The sequence below is a fragment of the Halichoerus grypus genome, chromosome 3 (assembly GCF_964656455.1).
Source record: "Halichoerus grypus chromosome 3, mHalGry1.hap1.1, whole genome shotgun sequence".
Classification (NCBI taxonomy): Eukaryota; Metazoa; Chordata; class Mammalia; order Carnivora; family Phocidae; genus Halichoerus; species Halichoerus grypus.
This window is the reverse complement of record NC_135714.1, coordinates 39427154-39450810: the sequence shown is the minus strand read 5'-3', so window position 1 is coordinate 39450810 and position 23657 is coordinate 39427154. Positions and strand designations below refer to the sequence as shown.

Here is a 23657-nt window from a genome sequence, read left to right as displayed (position 1 = left end):
AAGATTAAAGCCATACCATGCACCTTTTCTACCACAACACTATGAAACTAGAAGTCAACCACAAGAAAAAATCTGGAAAAACCACAAATACATGGAGGTTAAAGAACATGCTACTAAACAGTGAATGGACCAACCAGGAAACCAAAGAAGAAATAAAGAAAAAAATACATGGAAACAAATGAAAATGAAAACACAATGGTCCAAAACCTTTGGGATGCAGCAAAAATGGTCCTAAGAGGGAAGAATATAGCAATACAGGCCTACCTCAGGAAGCAAGAAAAATCTCAAATAAACAACCTAACCTTATACCTAAAGGAATTGGAAAAAGAGCAACAAATGAAGCCTAAAGCCAGCAGAAGGAAGGAAATAATAGAGATTAGAGCAGAAATAAATGATATAGAAAAGAAAACAATAGAACAGATCAATGAAACAAGGAGCTGGTTCTTTGAAAAAAATTAATAAAATTGATAAACCTCTAGCCAGACTTATCAAAAAGAAAAGAGAAAGGACCCAAATAAATAAAATCACAAATGAGAAGAAATAACATCCAGTATCATAGAAATACAAACAATTAGAGTATCATGAAAAACTGTATGCCAACAAATTGAACAAACTAGAAGAAATGAATACATTCTTAGAAACATATAAACTATGAAACCTGAAACAGGAAGAAATAGAAAACTTGAACATACTGGTAACCAGCAAAGAAATTGAATCAGTAATTGAAAAACTCCCAACAAACAAAAGTACAGGACCAGATGGCTTCACAGGAGAATTCTACCAAACATTTAGAGAAGAGTTAATAACTGTTCTTCTCAAACTATTCCAAAAAATAGAAAAAGGAAGGAAAACTTTTAAATTCATTCTATGAGGCCAGCATTACCCTGATGTCAAAACCAGATACAGATATCACTAAAAAAGAGAACTACAGGCCAATATTCCTGATGAACATAGATGCAGAAATTCTCAATAAAATACTAGCAAACTGAATCCAACATTTAAAAAAAAAAATCATTCACTGTGACCAAGTGGGATTAAATCCTGGGCAGCAAGCGTGATTCAGTATTCACAAATCAATCAATGTGATACATCACATTAATAGGAGAAAGGATTAAAACCATATGATCCTTTCGATAGATGCAGAAAAAGCATTTGACAAAGTACAACATCGATTCATAATAAAATCCCTCAACGAAGTAGACTTAGAGGGAACATACCTCAATGTGATAAAGGCCATATATGAAAAGCCCACAGCTGATATCATCCTCATTGGGGAGAAACTGAGAACTTTTCCTCTATGATCAGGAACAAGACAGGGATGGCCATTCTCACTTTTATTCAAAATAGTACTGGAACTCCTAGCCACAGCAATTAGACAACAAAAAGAAATAAAAGGCATCCAGACCGGCAAGGAAGAAGTCAGACTTTCACTATTTGCAGAAGGCATATGATACTCTATAGAGAAAGCCCAAAAGGCTCTACTCAGAAGGCTGCTAGAACTGCTAAATGAATTCAGTAAAGTCAAGGATACAAAAATATACAGAAATCTGTTAGCATTTCTATACACCAGTAATGATGCAACAGAAAGAGAAATCAAGGAATCAGTCCCATTTACAACTGCACCAAAAACCATAAGATACCTAGCAATAAACCTAATCAAAGAGGTGAAAGACCTGTACTCTGAAAACTATAAAACACTGATGAAAGAAATTGAAGATGACACAAAGAAACAGACATCCCATGCTCATGTATTAGAAGAACAAATATTATTAAAATGCCTATATTACCCAAAGCAGTCTACACATTTAATGCAATCCCTATCAAAATACCACCAGCATTTTTCACAGAGCTAGAACACTTAATCCTAAAATTTGTATGGAACTACAGAAGACCCCCAGTAGCCAAAGCAGCCTTGAAAGACCCCCAGTAGCCAAAGCAGCCTTGAAAAAGAAAAGCAAAGCTGGAGGCATCACAATTCCAGACTTCGAGTTATATTACAAAGCTGTGGTAATCAAAACAGTATGGTACTAGCACAAAAATAGACACATATATCAGGGGAAGAGGATAGAAAACCCAGGAATGAACCCACAAATATATGGGAAGTTAATCTTCTACAAAGCAGAAAGAATATCCAATGGAAAAAAGACAATCTCTTCAACAAATGGTGTTGGGAAAACTGGATAGCAACATGCAAAAGAATGAAACGGGACCACTTTCTCACACCATACACAAAAATAAATTCAAAATGGATTGAAGATCTAAATGTGAGACAGGAAACCAATAAATCTTTGAAGAGAACACAGGCAGTAACTTCTTTGACATTGGCAGTAGCAACTTCCTACTAGATGTCTCCTGAGGTAAAGGAAACAAAACCAAACAAACTATTGGGACTTCATCAAAATAAAAAGCTCTGCACAGCAAAGGAAACAATCAATAAAACTAAAAGGCAGCCTATGGAATGGGAGAAAATATTTGCAAATGACATATCTGAAAAAGGGTTACTATCCAAAATATATAGAGAACTTATAAAACTCAACATCCAAAAATGGATAATTGAATTACAAAATGGGCCAAAGACATGAATAGATATTTTTCCAAAGAAGACCTACAGATGGCCAACAGACACATGAAAAGATGCTCAACATCACTCTCCTCAGGGAGAGGCATACCAAACTATAATACCATAACTATAATGAGATATCAGCACACCCTGTCAGAATGAAGTCAACTACACAAGAAACAACAGTTGTTGGTGAGGATGTAGAGAAAGGGGAACCCTCTTGCACTGTTGGTGGGAATGCAAGCTGGTGCAGCCACTGTGGAAAACAGTATAGAGTATTCTCAAAACATTAAAAATAGAACTACCCTATGATCCTACTATTGCACTACTAGGTATTTACCCAAAGAATACAAAAATACTAATTTGAAGACATACATGCACCCTGATGTTTATAGCAGTTCTACAATAGCTGAATTATAGAAACAGCACAAATGTCAATCAACTGATGAATGGGTGAAGATGTATATGTATATACAATGGAATATTACTCAGCCATAAAAAAGAAAGAAATCTTGCCATTTGCAATGACATGGTTGGAGGTAGAGAGTATTATGCAAAGTGAGATAAGTCAGTCAGACAAAGACAAATACCATGATTTCACTCATATATGGAATTTAACATAGAAAACAAGCAAAGGGGGGGAAAAAAAGCAAGTGGTAAACCAAGAAACAGACTCTTAACTATAGAGAACAAACTGATGGTTACTAAAGGGAAGTGGGTGGGGGGAATGGGTGAAATAGGTGATGGGGATTAAGGAGTGCACTTGTTGTGATGAGCACTAGGTGTTGTATGAAAGTATTGAATCACTATATTGTACACCTGAAACTAGTATTACACTGTACATTAATTGGAATTTAAATAAAAACTAAAAAAATCACGGTGAGATACAACTACGTACCTGTTAGCATGGCTAAAATTAAAAAGACAAAAAAAAAGACAAAAGACTGACAGTATTAAGTGTTGGAGAAGATATGGAAGAATTAGAACTCATACACTGCTAATATGAATGTAAAATGAAACAGCCACTTGGAAAAAGGTTTAGCAGTTTCTTAAAAAGTTGTACGTCTGCCCGCCATATGATACAACCATTCTATTCCTAGGTACTTAACCAAGAGAAATGAAATGTATGTCCATACAAGATTTGTACATGAATGTTCATAATATTTTTATATGTAATAACCCAAAACTGGAAATAACCCAAATGTCCAACAGCAGGTGAATAAACAAGTGGTAGGGGGTGCCTGGGTGGCTCAGTCGTTAAGCATCTGCCTTTGGCTCAGGTCATGATCACGGGGTTCTGGGATCAAGCCCCGCATCGGGCTCCCTGCTCAGCGGGAAGCCTGCTTCTCCCTCTCCCACTCCCCCTGCTTGTGTTCCCTGTCTCGCTGTGTCTCTCTCTGCCAAATAAATAAATAAAATCTTTAAAATAAACAAACAAACAAATGATAGTATATCCATACAATGGAATAAATTCAACAATAAAAATAAACTATTGTTATTTGCAATATCATGAATGAACCTCAAAATGTGAAATCTCAAGATTTCAGTGAAAGAAGCCAAACAAAAAAGACTAATGCTCTATGATTTGATTATGTAAAATTCTTGAAAGTGGAAGCTAATCTATACAACAAAAAGCGTATCAGTGGTTGCCTATCAGGTGATGGGCAATATAAAGATATTCCAAAGGGACACAGGAAACTTTTGAGGGTGATGGGTATGTCCGTTATCTTGATTGTGGTGATGGTTTCATAGGTGTAAACATATGTCAAGTCTTACCAGATTTTCCACTTCAAATGTGTACATTATTGTGTTCTGCATCATACCTTAATAAATCTGTTTTTAAAAGTCCTCCAAAAACATGAAGTGTATGTATTTATAGAGAATTCTTCAGACTCAGTATTCATTATGATAATTTCATTTACTTTCAATTCAGTGAATTATTTCATATTATCTTTTTTAGTTCTTTTCTGCTTCATGTAATTTCTTCTATAGAAATTAGATATAAGAGATACAGGCGTTGGAAAATTAGTTGGTTCCTAATTATAAAGTGAAAGGAACAAAATGATATTAAGTCTTAAGTTTCTTAAGTTCAGAGGTGAGCTGGGGTGCCTGGGTGGCTGAGTTGGTTAAGCATCTGCTGTTGGCTCAGGTCATGATCCCAGAGTCCCAGGATTGAGTCCAAGGATCGAGTCCCGCAGTGGGCTCCTTGCTCAGTGGGGAGCCTGCTTCTCCCTCCTCTACTCCTCCTGCTTGTGCTCTCTCTCTCTCTCTCTCTCTCAAAGAAATAAAATCTTTAAAAAAAAAATAAATTTCAGAGGTGAGCACCATACCTGTAAGAATGAAAATAGGACTTTTAATAGAGCCAGTATAGGGCGCCTGGGTGGCTCAGTTGGTTAAGCGACTGCCTTCGGCTCAGGTCATGATCCTGGAGTCCCGGGATCGAGTCCCGCATCGGGCTCCCTGCTTGGCAGGGAGTCTGCTTCTCCCTCTGACCCTCCTCCCTCTCATGCTCTCTGTCTCTCATTCTCTCTCTCTCAAATAAATAAATAAAATCTTTAAAAAAAAAAAATAGAGCCAGTATAAAGACTTTGTGATATTATTAAGTGAATTTTTGCTAAGAAAATTGCATATGTTACCTTAGAGTACATTTATGCTAATTTATACATATACTTAAGGTAATAGTTTTGATGTTAGTTAGGCTAAACTTACGGTATATTTTGGCAGTTATGTCTAATAAAGGGAAATAAAAGCAGGAAAAGAAAGAATCAAAAGTAGAGGAAAGATAATGGGAAGAGAATACTGACCTACATGTGATAGGGATCTTAAGGGTGTCTATTGTGATTATATTCAACTGTCTGTGACAAAGTCGTTTTATTCCTTGGTGTTTGTGACTTTTCCTGAATTGCCCACCAAGCAAATAGAAAAGCACACAGACTGATCTAAAATGATCAAGTCTAAAATGAATCCATATCTAACATTGATAGCTTACAAACCAAAAAAGCTTTCCTAAAATAAGCTTACTAAATTCTTCAATTCGAAGTAATTTTTTGTTGTTCTTTAAGAAACAAAACAAACAAGCATAGGGAAAAAAAGAGAGAGGCAAACCAAGAAACAAGACTCTTAACTATAGAGAACAAACTGCTGGTTACCAGAGGGGAGGTGTTTGGGGGGGGGGGGATGGGTGACACAGGTGATGGGGATTAAGGAGGGCACTTGTTGTGATGAGCACCGGGTGTTGTATGGAAGTGTGGAATCATGATATTGTATACCTGAAACTAATATTACAATTTATGTAACTAATTGGAATTTAAATAAAAATTAAAAAAAAAATCTGGGTGAGCATTTTCTGTGTCAGTTTTTAAGTAATATATTGAATCATTAGTTTTTAATCTTTTATGTAGAAGCTTTAGGAAGATGATAGTTATGAATAATGATTGCTCTACAGGGGAAGATAATATGAAATTTTTTTTTTAAGATTTTACCCATTTAGGGCCACCTGGGTGGCTCAGATGGTTAAGCGTCTGCCTTCGGCTCAGGTCATGGTCCCAGGGTCCTGGGATGGAGCCCTGCATCGGGCTCCCTGCTCAGCGGGGGGCCTGCTTCTTCTCCTCCCTCTACTGCTCCACCTGCTCATATTCTCTCTCTTTGTATCTCTGTGTCTTGAATGAATAAATTAAAAAAAAAAATTACCCATTTATTTGGGGAGAGAGAGTGCACGAGGGCACGCAGGGGAAGGGGTAGAGGGAGAGAGAATTTCCAGCAGACTCTGGGCTGAGCGTGGAGCCCCACTTGAGGCTTGATTCCCTCACCCTGAGATCATGACCTGAGCCAAAATCAAGAGTCAGATGCTTAAGGGACTGAGCCACCCAGGGACCCCTTAATAGTAGGACCTATTAAAGGCCAGGCACAGATGATATTTTGTGTGTGTTTTATACTTCCTTTTTGCAGTGATTGCCCTTTTGACATTTGATTTATTGGTAATAGATAAAAGGCTGGAAGGTTTCAGTTATCAGACCAGGTAAGTAATTTGAAGACAGTTGTTACAGATGATACACAATTAAAATATTTTTCAAGAAAAAGTGAAATAAAACAATTTTATGGATATGTTGGAAATTATTTTTAGAGAGATTATGCTATAAAATGGACTTTGGTTTGAATGTCATCACAACTTCCTCTTATTTTTAGAAAGATAACCACAGCTGATGTAAATGAAAAGAACCTCCTTAGTTGTTGCAAAAATCAGTGTCCTAAAGAGGTAAGCTTTAATAGAACCTTTTAAGTTGTATTTCTTGGGCATTGTTTCTCTGGATTTTCTCTTTTTTTCTTGGTCTTCTTATTTTGGGTCTTTTTGAACCTGCTAGAAATGTGGGTCCAGAGAGGAAAATGTGATTGATGTCTATAAAAATGTAATATATACTAACTGTAGATGTACATCTCTTTATGAAATTTTGGGGTATTAGAACTAGGAATGACTCTTTGAAGATTTTTTAAAAGCAGTTTTAAAGCTAGCTTATATACTTTATATGATAAAGTATTGACCTAATGCTCACCCCTCCATCCCTTAAAATATAAACAGATAAAGAACTGTGTGGGTCATAGGCAGTTAGGCAGTAAATCCATAGTAGGATATTTAAAAAGCATATTTGTGTGTGTGTGTGTGTGAACTTTAAGGTTCATTATTATCTTGAATTAATATAAAGCACTTATATATAAAGTTTTATTTTTAAAGATTCTGATGCTTGTATATGCATTGTATTTGTCCTGAAAGTATCAAAAATAGTTTAGAAAAATTGTTCAGAGTATAAAGTTGTAAAAAAAAAACCTCACTGGTGATTTATCTTGGTGATAATTTGGAAACCAAAGTGGTCTATCTGTGATTGGTCAATTTATTTATTTATTTATTTATTTTTTATAATTGGTCAGTTTAAAAGTCAGAGTATTTCCTTTGTTGTTGGAGGTACGGCAGTGACAGTGATCTGATTTGGTTGGACATTTATAAAGGAAATCCTTTTGACTTACAGGTGTACTAACAGTACCACTTTAATTTTAATTCTTTGTCTTTATGCACTTCTCTCTCATCCTCTTTAGAGTCAGGGAGAGATGATGACAAAGCCTTAAATATAGTAGTCATTCTCTTTGATTAAATAAAAACAGAAATTAATGCATAATATGCCTTTTTGTTAACAATGTTTCCTTTTTTTTTAATAACATATAATGTATTATTTGTTTCAGGGGTACAGGTCTGTGGTTCATCAGTCTTACACAATTCACAGCGCTCACCATAGCACATACCCTCCCCAGTGTCCATCACCCAGCCACCCCATCCCTGCACCCCCCTCCACTCCAGCAGCCCTCAGTTTGTTTCCTGAGATTAAGAGTCTCTTATGGTTTGTCTCCCTCTCTGGTTTTGTCTTCTTTCGTTTTTTTCCTCTTTTAACTAAAACTTTGGATGCTTTTTATGGATTTCTGTTTAAGAACTATTGGAAATTGAACTTGAGTATTTTAAAAGTTATGTAAGATTATTAAAAGGGAGACCATTTCAAGCAATAAATGATTTTAAGAACGCTGTCTTTGTTATATAAGTGAAACTAAGGGCATTGGGATATTTCAAATTTAATTTTCTGATTTCTTCAAATCCTGACTTCTTCCTTGTTAAAATAAATTTTCTTCTGTCCAAATTCAGATTCCAGGTAATAAGTGGTTGAGAATGTTACATTTTTAATGATTCAGTAACTTGGTATGAGATTGTATTTCGAAATAACAAAATTAAATTCAGGGATTGCTAATTTGCAGTTTAGCATTTCCTTGGCTATGATTCAGTTGTGATAATGTTACGACATTTGGTGGGACTAGATGAGTGATCACTGTTTATATAAAAATTTGTTTTCCATGCTCATGATTTTTGGACTCTAGGCCCGTCTGGAGCCCTAGTATTGCTGGAGTATCCTTGGGCTCTCTTGAAATAAATAGACTTAGTTTGGGAACAATCCAAGTAGCTGTTATAGTTCGAAACAGTCTAAGAGTGAACAGGTGAATATCCTTGTGTCTAATAGAACTTATTCTAGTTTATGGCCTCTGGACATTGTTAAGACTACAGCAGTGCTTCTCAAACAATCAGTTCAAGGGCTTCTTAAAACAGATTAATGGGCCCTGCCCCAGAGTTTCTGATTTTGAGGGCCTGGAGTAGGGGCCCAAGAATTTGCATTTCTTATCTTATATGTGATAGTGATATTGTTGGTCTGGCATTACGGCTTTGAGACTCACTAAGCTATAGAATGAAGTCATACTTAGGATCAACCAAGAACTGTGTCATTTGAATCTGCAGTGGGTATCTTATACTTGGAGTTAAGGTATGGGATTATGATAAATTCTGATGTACTGATAAATTCTTGTTTACTTTCTCCTCCCTTCCCCATACTATAGATTTCTTGGGGGCAGGCACTATGTCATATTTATCCTTGTATCCAGCCCCTTGTTCCCTGTTTGTACACATTAGGTGGTTGGTAAATGTTTGAATGTGAATGAAACTGAACTGTGGAAGTGGTATAGACATATCCTTCTAGCTCCACTGATGCTCTCATATATACTCCGTATATCTTCTGGACTGGTTTGAATTGAACAAAAAGAAGATTTAAGATACCATGAAGAACTGCACCTTTAAACTGTGCCCCACATATACAATTCTACTTTTAAAAATTATTTCTGAATTTGGTTTTATCATCCCTGTGAAGCTTTTCTTCTTTTTACTTGAGCAAATTATTTAATGTGTCTGTAACTCAAATTGTTCATGTATAAAATGGGGGCAATAATACTACTCACTTCTGAGTGCTGAGTATTAATGAGTTAAATGTAAATGTCTTAGTATATGTAAATGTCTTAGTGCTATATGTGTGCTAGCTATGGTGATGATGGGATGGGTATTTATCCATAAACAGTATTGTTTTGCAAGCTCTCTTTATTTTTAAAAAGCTTTTTTTAATTGTTGGGATTAAAATGGGACATTTTGAACTAGATAGTATTGGTTCTTGGTAAGGTGTTTGAAATGACATATGCAAGTGTTAGCAGAATGATGTTAAGGGCTGAGTAGAGTAGAAGAAAACCATCCCACGTTGAGTGGAAAGAGTAGGACATCTCATCTTTAAATGAATATCAAGGTTGGATGTTTTAGAAAAACCTCTATTTTTTGGTGTGAAGTCTGTAATGAAGGTACAGTCATTATATATTATGCATTTTAATCAGCTTCCTTTGGAACTGCTTTTCAGCTCTTTCAGAATATAATCTGGCTTTTGAGATAACACATACTTGCACACCTGGTTTTTTTAAACAATGAAATTACTACCTACTCAAAAGTACGTAATACATATATGGACAATTTAACAAATAGTTAAAAAGTCAACACCATATAACTTCACCCAGGTCAAAAAATACAGTATTGTTGCATCTCAGAAGTCTACTAAAGTCCCTCTCTGGCTGTGGTTTCCCCCCCCCAATCCTATTTGTTACCTCCATCTGCCTTTTATAGTAACTATTTCCTTGCTTATATTTATGGTTGTCACTACTTATATTTGTATCTGGAAACAACCTTGTTTGCTTAATTTTATACTAAAAGTTCAAAAGTATGAACTTTTGTGACCTTAGTTTGTTCTTCATTACGTTTGTTGTGTTTATTGCATGTGGCTATAGTCTTGTTTCCACTGTACGAGTATACTATGGCTTATTGTATTTGCTTTACTGTGGGTAGATATTTAAGTTATTTCCAATTCCAGACTCATACTTTATTCCAGAACATTGCTGTGAACATTCTTGTTTGTGCATTCTAGTATATGTGTGTATAGATTTCTCTAGGCATATGGTGGTGCCATTGCTTGGTCATAGGGAATGTATAATTTCAACTTAATGTCATATTGATTTCCAAAATAGTTGTACAATTTACTATCAGTAAATTTTCTAATTTACCGCCAGTATTTTAAAGTTCCTGTCATGACATATCCTTGCCAACACTTGGTATTGTCAGAGTTTTAAATTTTTGCCAGTCTTGTGACATTTTGTTATTTTAATTTACATTTTCCTGATTACTAGTGATTTTTAATACTTTTTCAGGATTAATGGCAATATTTTTGTCTCTGGGACATATATTGGATACCAGCATAGTATACTTCTGGATGAATTTCAGTTCTCTTTGTAAGCTAGAGTAATCAGTTTCATTAACTTATCACAAAAAGAAGATATATTTGGAGGATATTGGGGACCAGTTCATAGACTCTGAAGGAAATGCTGTACAGCAAGCTTTGGGAAGAGCAGAATCTGGGCAGCCCCCAGGGGCTTGCCAGCAGGAGCTCAGGGGGCTCTGTACTGAGAGGACTGTTCAGACCACCACCTCTTTCTTTTTAGTTTTCAGATTATCAGGAGAGAAGATCTGATTGATCTCCTTAGGTTGAGGGGCTCCCTTGGCACAGGCAGCAAAAGACAGGGGACTAGAACAGATAGCATAGCCATGGCCATGAGAAAATTGTGATGAGCCAGGTAGCCATCCCAATTTATGTCTTCTGTATCTTCTACCAGCAGTGGAGGTGAAAGGCATGGAGATTCATGGAAGAATTGTTAGATGGGGTAACAGGATCAAATGCAGTATTCAGAGAAAAGATACATTTTGAAGGCAGAAGATTCAGCTAGAGACAAGAGAGACTTTCAAGATGGTAGTGAAATTGTGAAGAGTGACCATGAGGTCTTTTAGGAGGCAGAAAGATATAACATCCAGACCAGTGGTTTGTAGCTTTTCATCAACCCCCAACACATTGAAAAGATAGAATATTATAGGCATGATTCTGTGTAATTTCAGAAAGATCTTTATTGATTGTGACAGGCTTCCCTAGTCACTTTCCCCTTTGGAATTATTGATTGAAAGTAAAGTAGAGTGGTTAATTACTTTTAGAGAAGATGACTGATGTAATTACCTCACAGGTTAAAGGAGGAACAAGAGACTACAGAGACATGTTTTGAGAAGAAGAGAGGCTAGGTGGTCAGCTGATGCCGAATGTTTGTCTTCTTCGTGAAGTCAGGCTAGAGGCACTGGCAGGAGTGAAGGTGGGAATGAAGTTGAGGAGACAAAGACTTTAAACAGCCCTGTGAGGCAGGTATATGACAGTGAATAAATATTGAGCTTATTAAGCAGTGTTCGGGGCCTCGTTAGGTGTAGAGAGAAACAAAACTGAAGTGGTCCAGGAATGCTAGTGTGGAACTCATTCTAGCAGCTCAGCCCTACGATGGGATTGATGAAAATGTAGTCTGAGTGTCCAAATTTAGTTTTGGTAGGAATGTCTCAGCTAAAAATGAAAGAACAAGAAATCTAATTGCACACTAGAGCGACACTAAAGGCATTGGAAAAAACTTGTGAATTTTTTTAAAGTGAGTAGAGTTAAGAGTTGGAAGGATGAATCTACTGAATCATAAAGATCAAAAGTTGGAGAATTCAAATGTTTATTAAGATGCCTACTATTTATAAGGTGTCTTTGTTAATGAGTATAAGAGACACAAAGAAATAGAAGACCATTGCCCTCAACTAACTTATTATTTTATATAGCTAAATATTTTATAATAGCTAAATATATCAAGCACATATAATCCTCACAACAGCTATACAAAATTCTGTTACTCTGTTCCCAGTTTTATATGTGAGGAACAGAAAAGTTGGGGGGCTTGCCCAAGGTTTCACAGTTGGTAAACAGGGAAGCTGGCCCTCAGTTGCAGGCAGCCTGACTTTGGAATTTAACCAGTAACTAGTGGTATCTTTTATTCCCAGTCTGGTTGGAGAGACAGATATCTATGAGGTGTCTAAGCTTTTTTTTTAAGTTTAAGACCATACAAACAATGTCACAATAGTTTAGAAATATATTTCTTACATAATTACTATTATTTGTTCAAATATAGGCAAACTGCTATCATGCTTCTATGGTGATTTAAGCCATTTCTTGAAATTTGGATAAGATTTGAATACAAAGAAGGTCAGAACGTTTCATCTGAAAGCTTGACTGGGATAAGAAGATAGTAAATAAGTAAAGACAAGGAGCCACGTAGATATCATGGCAGTTACTGAGTTCGTTTGGCTATCTATATAATATGTTTTGATATATAGTAGCAAAGAGAAATGATTTAGATTAAAAGGCTAAGCAGTTGTATTACAATACAGTGCCTTAAGGACAAGGAAGTTTTCTTTCTTTCTCATATAACCATACGGGGAAGGTAGATGTTTTGTCACTGTGCTCCACGTATTCATCCAGGAACCCAAGTAAGCCAGGCAGCTCTGCTTCTCTTTGACACATGGTTTCCATTATTGCTCTAAATGTCATCATTTAAAGCACATTGGGAAGGGAAGGACATAGATGTGTGCTCTTGAAATGCTTTAAGGCACAAAAGCACTTAATCTTATATTCCATTGGCCAGAACATAGTCACATGGCTATAACTAGTTACAATAGTGATGTTCCACTCCAAGATACACTCTTGGGTATCTTGGAGTGGAACTGGGGAGAATATGAAACATTTCTGTGTAATTAAAGTAATTTATATCTAAAAGAAAAAGTTGAAAAATTAGATGATTATCCAGGGTTGATTGACCCTATTGTAATAGACTCTCTCTCAAAATAGTTGTGGAGGAAGGGGAGTTTGCAGAGTCTGACTAGAATGTAAATATGTGATTGCCTTATTTTGGTTTTATTTTAGCTTCCTTGTGGTCACAGATGCAAAGAGATGTGTCATCCTGGTGAATGTCCCTTTAATTGCAACCAGAAGGTAAAACTTAGATGTCCTTGTAAAAGAATTAAAAAGGTAAATATTTTAAGTTATTGAAAAGACTTTTTTATGTAAAAATTTTCTTTGTGTTTTGGTAGTTCTTTGGCTTTTTGCCTTTTAAGATCTTATTTTTTAGAATCGTTTTATTGTTAGCCTGTTTCTGTAAATATTTTAAAAATCAGCTTTGTTTGGCAATTTAGTTTTCTGTAATTTATTCATAAAAGAACTTTGTCTTGTGTTGGAATCAAATTCAGTGCCCTTTTTGGATAGAATCAATATGCTCTAGCTTTGAGGTCTTTGTACAAGGAACACAATGTGAGTAATAAAGTGAGTTTCATGGTTTAAGAAATGGTCCGGAATTAACCTTTGTTGCTCTTGTTTATGAAACAGTTTTTGCCAGCAGTATCGAGTTGTGAAAACATAGCCTTAAAGAGACTTCACATACATAGCCTTATAAAATTAGAAAATAACAAACTTGGAGAGAATTCATTTTAAGATAGAGGTAATGGAGGATTAAAAGGGCAAAACTAATGATTGGAAAGCTCGACGGAAGCAAACTGCACACTGTTCATCTAAGCTTACAAAGGAAGAGGCTCACTGTTGTCCGATGTCAGTGGCTGGGTGGTCTTGTTTTCAGTTCTCCTTTTCCTTGACTTCCCTGTTCACACTGTCCACCTCTGATTTTTGCTATCTTGGTTAAAGTTGCAACTCCTTTTTTTCTTCAGGTTCTTACAGTCATCCCCTAAAGCTAGTCTTTTTCTTTTCTTTAAATTCACTCTTGTATTCATCCATCCAACAAATATTTATTGAGAATCTTTTGCTTTTACTGAGGATCTTTGCTTTTCATTTATTTTCACAGCTTCTATTCACTTCCTAGGATAGGTAACTTCTGAATTTAAATGTATAGGCCTGACCCCTTCTGGAGTTGAATCCATAGGTTTTAGATATTTAAATTGGACCATCTTTTTTTTTTTTTTTAAGATTTATTTTTTTTTTAAGATTTTATTTATCAGAGAGAGAGAGAGAGCGTGCACGCATGTGCAGGGTGAAGGGCAGAGGGCTGAGCAGGGAGCCCAACGCGGGACTTGATCTCAGGACATCGGGACCATGACCCGAGGCAAGAGTAGACACTTAACCTACTTGAGCCACCCAGGTGCCCCTAAACTGGACCATCTTTATGTGAAAATCAATGCTTGGTCACGCCATTTTAATCTGAGATGTCTCTCAAATTTTCTCTCATCTCATGTTACTGTCCAAGTGCGGTCGCCACCCACTAGAACTTTGGCAACAGCTCATTCTTGGACTTTAAGAACAGCTTCATAACAGATTTCCTTGCCTCCAGCATAATAATTACCCTAATCTAAGTTCTTCAATGGTTCTTCATCACTTATGGGAAGAAATATGCATTTAAAAGAAACATGTATGCACATACAGACTTGGCGTTCAAGAGAATCCATGATGGTACCTTTGCGTGCTTGTCTCCGCTCTCATCCTCCAGCAGTCATCCTGTGACTCTGTTACTTAAATGCCCTAACATATATGCTATACTCCCTTTTAATCTGTGGCAATGTAGACATTCTTTCTTTTCTGTAAAATGCCAAGTTTTTTCCCTTTACTTTTCCATTTACTAGAATCCTGCTAGTACTCAGTGCAAGCATTTCCTTGTTTGGGAAGGTCTTCCTTCCCCTGACTCTCTTGCGAAGACTTAGATGCTGTTTCTGCTTAGTTTTCTTTATTCTAGGTTCATGACTAAAAGCTTTGTGATTCTAGGGATGTCTGTAACCTTGTTTTCTCATCCATAAAATAGAGTTTATACGTAGATTTATTGAAAGGAATGAAAGAGGTAATGCTTATATAGCATTTAGCACAATGATTGTTAATGTTTAATAAATAATAGCTGCTACTACTTACCACATTATTATGTTATTTTTCTTATCGTGTCCCCTGTCCCTAGCAAAGTGCTTTTCATGTAATAGGTGCTCGATAAGTACCTTGGAATGAGGAAGGGTAGGATCCCTCTTTCAGGCTGATAGACTTAACTGCAAACACAATATTTATTTTTGTCTTTAATGTTTGTATATGTTATTTTTTCTTTGTCTGGACTATCCCTGGAGGACTCTGTTTATAACAACCTCAGCCAAAAATGAAGAACTAAAGTGAGGGAAAAAACCCTCTAAATAATAAAATTCCATGCTATAAAGTGTTTTCATTAAAGTATGTGTACTTTGCTCATAGGATTGATGATCACATAATCTTAACTCTGGTAAATGTAAACTAAAAAAAAATAGTATCTGAGAGTTTGGTAAGAAAGGAGAATTTGATATAGATAGGTACACTTAGAGCAAAAGTGATATCTGGCAGCAATAAAAAGATAGATAAAACATCTACAAAAGCAAATTCTAGGACTTTAAAATAAGGACCACTTATTCGAATAGTTCACAAATTGATTATAGGATTGATGTCACATCATCAAGAAAAGAGTAGATTAGGTTTTTATTGTTTGACTAAGGAGGCATTGAAGTGCAAACATAAACTTTAGACCAATTTTAAAAAATTTTAAAACTTTTTAAAAAATTAAATGGTTGAGAGGAAAATTTGTAGCTCTCCAGAAAGTTCTCTAGAACTGCATGAGTTGGTAGCCATTAGCCACATATTGCTGTTTATTTATTTGAATATTTTTTAGCTTTATTGATGCACAATTGACAAAAATTGTATATATTTAAGATGCACACATGGGGGCACCTGGGTGGCTCAGTTGTTAAGCATCTGCCTTCGGCTCAGGTCATGATCCCAGGGTCCTGGGATCGAGCCCTGCATCGGCTCCCTGCTCAGCGGGAAGTCTGCTTCTCCCTCTCCCACTCCCCCTGCTTGTGTTCCCTCTCTCGCTGTCTCTCTCTCTCTGTCAAATAAATAAATAAAATCTTTAAAAAAATAATGCACACATGATGATTGTGTATACATACACACTGTGAAATGATCACAGCAATCAAGCTAATTAACATTTACCACCTGGTTACCATTTCTTTGTGGTGAGAACACATTCTACTCTCTTAGCAAATTTAAAGTATATAATACAGTATTATTAACTATAGCAAGCATGCCATATATTAGATTCCTCAGAACTTACTCATTTTATCACTGAAAATTTCTACCCAGTGACCAATTTCTCCACATTTCACCTCACCCCTAGCTCCTGGCAATCTCCATTCCCTTCGTAGCTTTTCTAATTTTTTAGATTCCACATATTAGTAAGATCATACAGTATTTGTCTATCTATATCTGTCTTATTTTACTTAACCTGATTGTCTCCATGTTCACCCATGTTCTCTAAATGGCAGGATTTCCTTCTTTTTTGTGGCTAAATACTATTCCATTATTGGTAGATAGGTGGGCAGATCACATTTTCTTCATCCATTTATCCACTGATGGACACATACGTTGTTTCCATATCTTGGCTATTGTGAATAATGATGCAGTGAACGTTGGAGCACAGATATTTCTTACTTTTTTCATTTCCTGGATATATATCCGAGAGTAAGACTACTAGAACCTATATTAGATCTATTTGAAATTTTTTTAAGAAGCCTCCATACTGTTTTTCATACTGGCAATATTAATTTACATTCCCACCAACACTGTACAAGATTTCTTTTTTTTTTCCTATGTTCTTGTCAACACTTGTTATCTATTGGCTTTTCAATTATAGTTATTCTAACAATTGTGGGTTGATTATCTCATCGTGGTTTAGATTTGTGTTACGTGGTGATTAACGACATTGAGCACACTTGCATGTATCTGTTGGCACACATACAGCCAAATTTGAATTTTAATGAATCAACATGAAATAGTAGTAAACATTCATTTCCTCGATTTCACTGGCCACATTTTGAGTTTTCAGTAGCCGTGTGGAGTTAGTGTTCCTCCTTTGAATAGCACAGATGTAGAACATTTTTATTGTCTCAGAAAGCTGCGTTGGGTGGTACTACTCTGGAGCATTTTATAGCACAAAACAATAAAGAAAAATAAAGAATGAAAAGGAAATTGAAGCCAAATTGATAGTGGCTCTTAGTAAATAATTATTAAATGGATGCTTTAAATTTTATGGTATTCACTTTTTTCCAGTTAGGAGTAAATAAAGGAATGATCACTGTTTGAATCAAGACATTTAATACTTGTAACATCATTAAATATTCATGAACATGACTTTTAAATAATATGCATAACCTTAAACTGTCAGATATTTTGCTTTTTTATGGCATACAGTTAGGACTCTGAGGACTCTAAAAATCTTTTAAAATCAAATTTTTAAAAAAAATGTTATTTGTAGGAATTGCAGTGCAACAAAGTACGTGAAAATCAGATTTCAATAGAATGTGACACAACATGCAAGGAAATGAAGCGGAAAGCATCTGAGGTAATGTCATGTTAAATGTCTTTTTTTTTTTTAAAGAGAGATAGTGTGAGTGAGCACAGGGTTGGTTGGGGGAGGGACAGAGGTTGAGGGAGAATCTCAAGCAGACTCCCCACTGAGCGCAGAGACCGACACAGGGCTCGATCTCGCAACCCTGAGATTATGACCTGAGACAAAATCAAGAGTCAGATGTTTAACCAGCTGAGCCACCCAGGTACCCCAAATGTCATTTTTCATGTGCTAATTAATGGCCTTTTCCTATTTATTTTGTGCATTACTTTATGTGCTTATTACAAAGAACTCAAAATCTCATCTTTTTTGCTTTTATAAGAAAGCCTATTTTTTTCTTTTTTAAGACTTTTTATTTATTTATTTGAAAGAGAGAGTGAGAGAGAGAGCATAAGCAGGAAGGAGAGGGAGAAGCAGACTCCCTGCTGAGCAGGGTGCCTGAAGTGGCGCTCAATCCCAGGACCCTGGGATCATGACCTGAGCTGAAGGCAGATGCTTAACCGACTGAGCCACCCAGGCGCCCCAGGAAAGCCTAGTTTTATAGACCTATTTTGAATCCCCAAGTGTGCTCTTTATTGTCTAGTGTGTACTAGATTTTCTTTCCATCCTTGTACCACCAGTTAGTATATATGCTCCAGAACATAGTTGTTCATCTTAATGTTAGTGTAAGCCTCCTGAAAGTTAGGTTAAAATAATACAAAGTAAGGGGCACCTGGGTGGCTCAGTCATTAAGCGTCTGCCTTCGGCTCAGGTCATGATCCCAGGGTCCCAGGATCGAGCCCCGCATCAGGCTCCCTGCTCCACAGGAAGCCTGTTTCTCCCTCTCCCACTCCCCGTGCTTGTGTTCCTTCTCTCACTGTTTCTCTCTCTGTGTCAAATAAATAAATAAAATCTTAAAAAAAAAAATAAAATAAGACAAAATAAGATTTTGGAATTCTTTGCTGTTTGGGTTACCTCTAGTGTCACTATTTCCCTCCATCAATCCAATTAATGAATAAACTCTTGATTTTACTTAACACTAAGGTCCCTTCCAGATAGAGCATTTGTGGAAAATGGTCAATTTCAACTCTAGAAAAAGAGTGGTATTTAATAATTTATTGTAGACTTAGTATGGTAACTCAAGAGAAAAAAATCAGTTTTAACACTTTCATTTTGCAATTTTGTAATTCTTTGAATTGTAATCTCATATCTATTAAGTTGTTAAGCTCAAATATTTATATAAAGGACAACAACTATCCCTCCCCTCACCTCACAGTCTGTTAGAACCTTGGTAACACCTCAGTGTAACATTTTACATGTCTTTAGGTAATTTCCAATATAAAGTTACCAAAAGTTGTTATGGGTTAGTGGATCCTGGGTGGGAAGATGTTAAAATTCTAAATAAAATTTGATGATTACAATGTTAATTCGCTTTTAAATGTCTATAAACAGATAAAAGAGGCAGAAGCCAAAGCTGCTCTTGAAGAGGAAAAACGAAGACAACAGGTAACTCAACAAAATATTTATGTCTCTTTGTATCATTGTTAGTTTTTATGCAAGCACAAGGTATATTCCACAGATAAACCGGGAGCCAGTCAACTGTTCCCTGGACTGAAAATAATATAGTTCCTACAAAATGAAAATTAGCCACTCACTCACTTCAGTTCAAGTATACTGAACCTCTGAAAAGGCATGAAATCTTGTATATTCCCAAATTTACTTCCTTGCCAGGCTCATCCATTCCTTACTGATAAGAGTTTTAGCTCCTCCTTTGGTTGGTGGATGGGGGTTGGAGTGTGGCAGCATCCATTTTTAAGGCATCTCCTGGAGCCCATGTCTTCACTCACCTAAAAGTATTTGAGTTCTGTTTTTGCTGACTTGCAGATGGTCTGTAAAAATGAGTGTTGTTTACTAACCAATGCATTTACTTTAACAATATATTGCCTTATTTCACTTTTAGATTCCTATTAGCAAGATTATTATCTGTTCTTTGCTATATATGAGATAACAACTACATTCCTGGGGGCGCCTGGGTGGCTCAGTCGTTAAGCGTCTGCCTTCGGCTCAGGTCATGATCCCAGGGTCCTGGGATCGAGCCCCACATCGGGCTCTCTGCTCAGTGAGGAGCCTGCTTCTCCCTCTCCCTCTGCCTGCCGCTCCCCCTGCTTGTGCTCTCTCTCTGTCAAATAAATAAATAAAATCTTTAAAAAAAAAAAACAAAACTACATTCCTGATATCCTGTTTGCTCAAATACCATATTGGTCATATACTCCAAAGAGTGGTTTAACTTTCTAATAGTGACATATAATTATTTGTCAGTTTGCATTTTGAGATGCTTATACTTAGCAAGAAGGGTATATTATATGCAAACTATTGTCTTTTGAATGAGGAAATTACAATTTGTATGACTTCGGGGGAGGACATTGGAAACAATTTAGGTAGCAATAAAGGTGGGCTGAAATGACCTCTGATATTATATGGTTCTATAAAGTTGATTTGCCGAATATTCCAAAATAAGTTATCAGAGCTGTTACACTAAAACATGGATTGACTGGAATCCTGGGAGATTAACGTATTAGGAATAGTTTAGGGTGAACCTTCTTCCCCTTTTTATAAACCATTTGGATGGAAATTTTAAATATATTCCCTATTTACTGACCTTTTAAACAGAGTGTATGGAACATAATTTAAACTATAAATGATGACTGTGGGTCATTATTAAAGCATTAGTTATTTTACTGTGTCAGTTCTCAAGTTTGGCTGCTTTTAATGTATTTTGATCTTGTTCTCCGTTTCAACAACAACTTGAGAGTATTCTGACATCTTGGTTCATTGAAGAATGCTTCTTTGTGTTAAATTAAGTATAGGATTAGGGCATCTTCAAATGTGGTTTATGGGCAAAGTAATGGATATATTAACTGAAGTTTGTACAGTTGTCCCTTGAATGACACAGGTTTAATCTGTTTCAGCTGTGCGGGTCCACCTTTGTGTAGCTTCTTTTCAGTGTCTACAGTACAGTCCTGTAAATGTATTTTCTCTTATGATTTTCTTAGTAACATTTTCTTTTCTCTAGCTTACTTTATTGTAAGAACACAGTATATGATACATACAACATACAAAATATGTGTTAATCAACTGTTATTGGTAAGGCTTCCAGTCAACAGTAGGCTATTGGTAGTTAACTTTTGGGGGAGTCAAAAGTTATATGTGGATTTTCGACTGTGTGTGGGGTCAGCACACCTGACCCCTGCGTTGCTCAAGGGTTAACTTATATTTCCTTCTGTTAAATAAACAATTACAGAATCTTGCATGGATATTACATATATATGTTTTAGTTGATGACTGTCATGTTTTAGTTACGATGCACTATAGTATATCATGTTACATTATCCTGTATAAAGTTAAGTAACTTCTTAACAGTAGAATAAAAATCCACATTTTATAATAAGTATCATCCAGTTATCCTTTTTTAGGACCAGTTTTTATATAATTCTGCTTTCTAAAAGTGTCATTTTGTTTAAAGCATGAAGCATTTTTCCCCTGAAGAATTTCTACTCTGTTTTTAAATATACTTGATAAAGATAATCTGGAAGTTTTTTCCCCTACTCACTTGAATTTCTTTCATACAAGCCATTAATGTTTATTATCAGCATTGTAAAAAAACTAGAATTATAGGTATTTTTATCTCACTGGGCATCTCTTAGTACTTGCTAGAAGCTGTATATTATAGAAACCCAACAGATTAATGGTGTTGAAGTATAAAATTAATGTCTATATTTAGGGCACCCTGATTTAATCAGATGTTTGTATATTTAAATAGTGTCAGGGGAGCCTGGGTGGCTCAGTTGGTTAAGCATCTGCCTTCAGCTCAGGTCCTGATCTCAGGGCCCTGGGATCAAGCCCCCTGGTCATCATTGTCATCCAGCTTCCTGCTCAGTGGGGAGTCTACCCCTCTCTCTCCCTCGTCCCTCCCCCCCGCAACCCAGCTTATGCTCTCTCTTTCTCAAATAAATAAAACCTTTAAAAAAACTAAAAGTAAATAAATAGGGATGCCTGGGTGGCTCGGTCGGTTAAGCGTCTGTATTTGGCTCAGGTCATGATCCCAGAGTCCTGGGATCATGTTGGGCTCCTTGCTTGGTGCGGTGGAGAGCCTGCTTCTCCATCTGCCTGCTGCTCCCCCTGCTTGTGCTCGTGCGCGCGCTCTCTCTCTCTCTCTCTCTCTGTCTGAAAAATAAATAAATAAAATCTTAAAATAAGTAAATAAATAAAAATAAAAATAAATAATGTCGAAGTCAGGCTTACTGTCTGAAATAATCTCTTTTGTTACTCCCCCATTTCCCTTTCTGCTTACCTAAACTGAATTTGTTGAATACAGTCTGTAATGGATAGAGTTTTTTAAAAAAATCAAATCACTGTATTTATTACATACCATTACTATTAAAACATTTGGCACATTGATTTATTTTCATCTGGAAAATTTCAAGTCAATGTATGTATTGAATTTAATAAAAATGATACTGTTTTGGTTTTTGATTTAGGCTGAACTGGAGGCTTTTGAAAACAGACTGAAAGGTCGTCGGAAGAAGAACAGGAAAAAAGATGAAGTGGCAGTTGAGCTAACGCTATGGCAGAAATACAAATATTATCTCCTTCCAGCGTGTACAGTTGTGGTTTTAGTGTTTGCATGGTACATAGTCCATGATGGGGCTTAAAAATTTTTGATCTGTTAATATCCCTCAGATTGGATTTAGAGAAGTTGTTCATTCTGGAATATTAGGAAGTGTATACTGTAGAACATATCTATTCACATTCATCTCTGTATTTTCTTCCAGCTGTTGTTAAAAGGACAGAATGTTAAGCTTTATCTTAATTAGCATACTAGAAGTGGCAATATAACATTTTTAATAGTAAAAGCATGACTGAAATGGTAAAATATCTCATAAGCCACAGCCAGTGGCCGGGTAACATGTCAGTTGTTCATTGTGCTTCCTTGTGTTAACATAGTTGTTTCACTTCCTATTTCAAACCAACTTTCTTTGCAAAATTAAGATGAAACTGAGCCATATGTGCAGCAAAAGGAATATGTCACAATGTTTTCGTTACTTATTAAAAGGTACTTTTCTTGATCATGTAACTTTGTACTTTAATTATTCTCTAAAAGACCTCTTAAATTGTAACATGAAGCTATACAATTAGATTCTAGAAATTGGTTTATTAGTGAGGAATTTTTATCAGTTATTGAAATAAATTTTTATGTAGTAGGTACCTCAGAGGAAAATATAATTGTTTTTTAAAAAAAGCCAGGCTAGATTCCTCACATGTGGCTATTTCTTGTGTAAGAAGCATTTAACTGAAGTTTGGCATGTTTTGTAAAACTTGTATGTGTCTTTTCAAAGTAATAATTAAAAAACCTGGTATATATGAGCAATAGATGCTGAGCACAGGGCTTATGAGCTTTATATACTTATTCTCATTTCTTCTTACCATGATCCTGTAAGTAGATTTCAGCTGGAAGTAATCAGTTCTTATGAAAACAAGCTGATAGAGAAATATCAGTAAGCCAAATCTGTTTGAATTGTCATTTTAAATGGTTTTGCTATTTAATTTTTGTATGATTAATGTTTTCATTAAAATTTTTCATACCAAATTTGTAACCTAGAATATTTACTATTATCTAATAGTAATAAAATTATAGTCAGGAGCCTATAATTTTAGGCTAGGTGTTAATATCACTGTATAAAATCTCTAATACTTGATGCAAAACATAATTATTGATAGACACTAAAAAGTATAGAAGTATGTTTTAAACAGAAGTACAAAGAAGGATTTCTAAACTCTGCTGACTTTAATGCAGAATTTTTTAATGTTCTGTTCTTTCATCTAGTGTTAGCTAGTGTCTAAAATGAAAGGG

At 35.8% G+C, this 23657-nt stretch overlaps 1 protein-coding gene across 8 annotated transcripts in view; it reads left to right on the top strand.

Annotated features, from left to right (window-relative positions):
• Positions 1 to 23393, top strand: part of NFXL1 (nuclear transcription factor, X-box binding like 1) — a 74827-nt gene extending 51434 nt beyond the window's left edge. For 6 of the 8 annotated variants that reach the window (XM_078068575.1, XM_078068574.1, XM_078068573.1 and 3 more), the window contains exons 19-23: positions 6746 to 6815; positions 13279 to 13383; positions 17675 to 17761; positions 19199 to 19252; positions 22285 to 23393. In XM_078068575.1, coding sequence (XP_077924701.1) covers positions 6746 to 6815; positions 13279 to 13383; positions 17675 to 17761; positions 19199 to 19252; positions 22285 to 22458 — 490 coding nt within the window. In that variant the 3' untranslated portion in view covers positions 22459 to 23393. Of the gene's footprint in view, positions 1 to 6745; positions 6816 to 7792; positions 8093 to 11521; positions 11690 to 13278; positions 13384 to 17674; positions 17762 to 19198; positions 19253 to 22284 lie in introns of those variants that run through there. The other 2 variants (XM_078068577.1, XM_078068576.1) reach the window with 2 other exon arrangements.
• Positions 23394 to 23657: the final 264 nt, after the last annotated feature.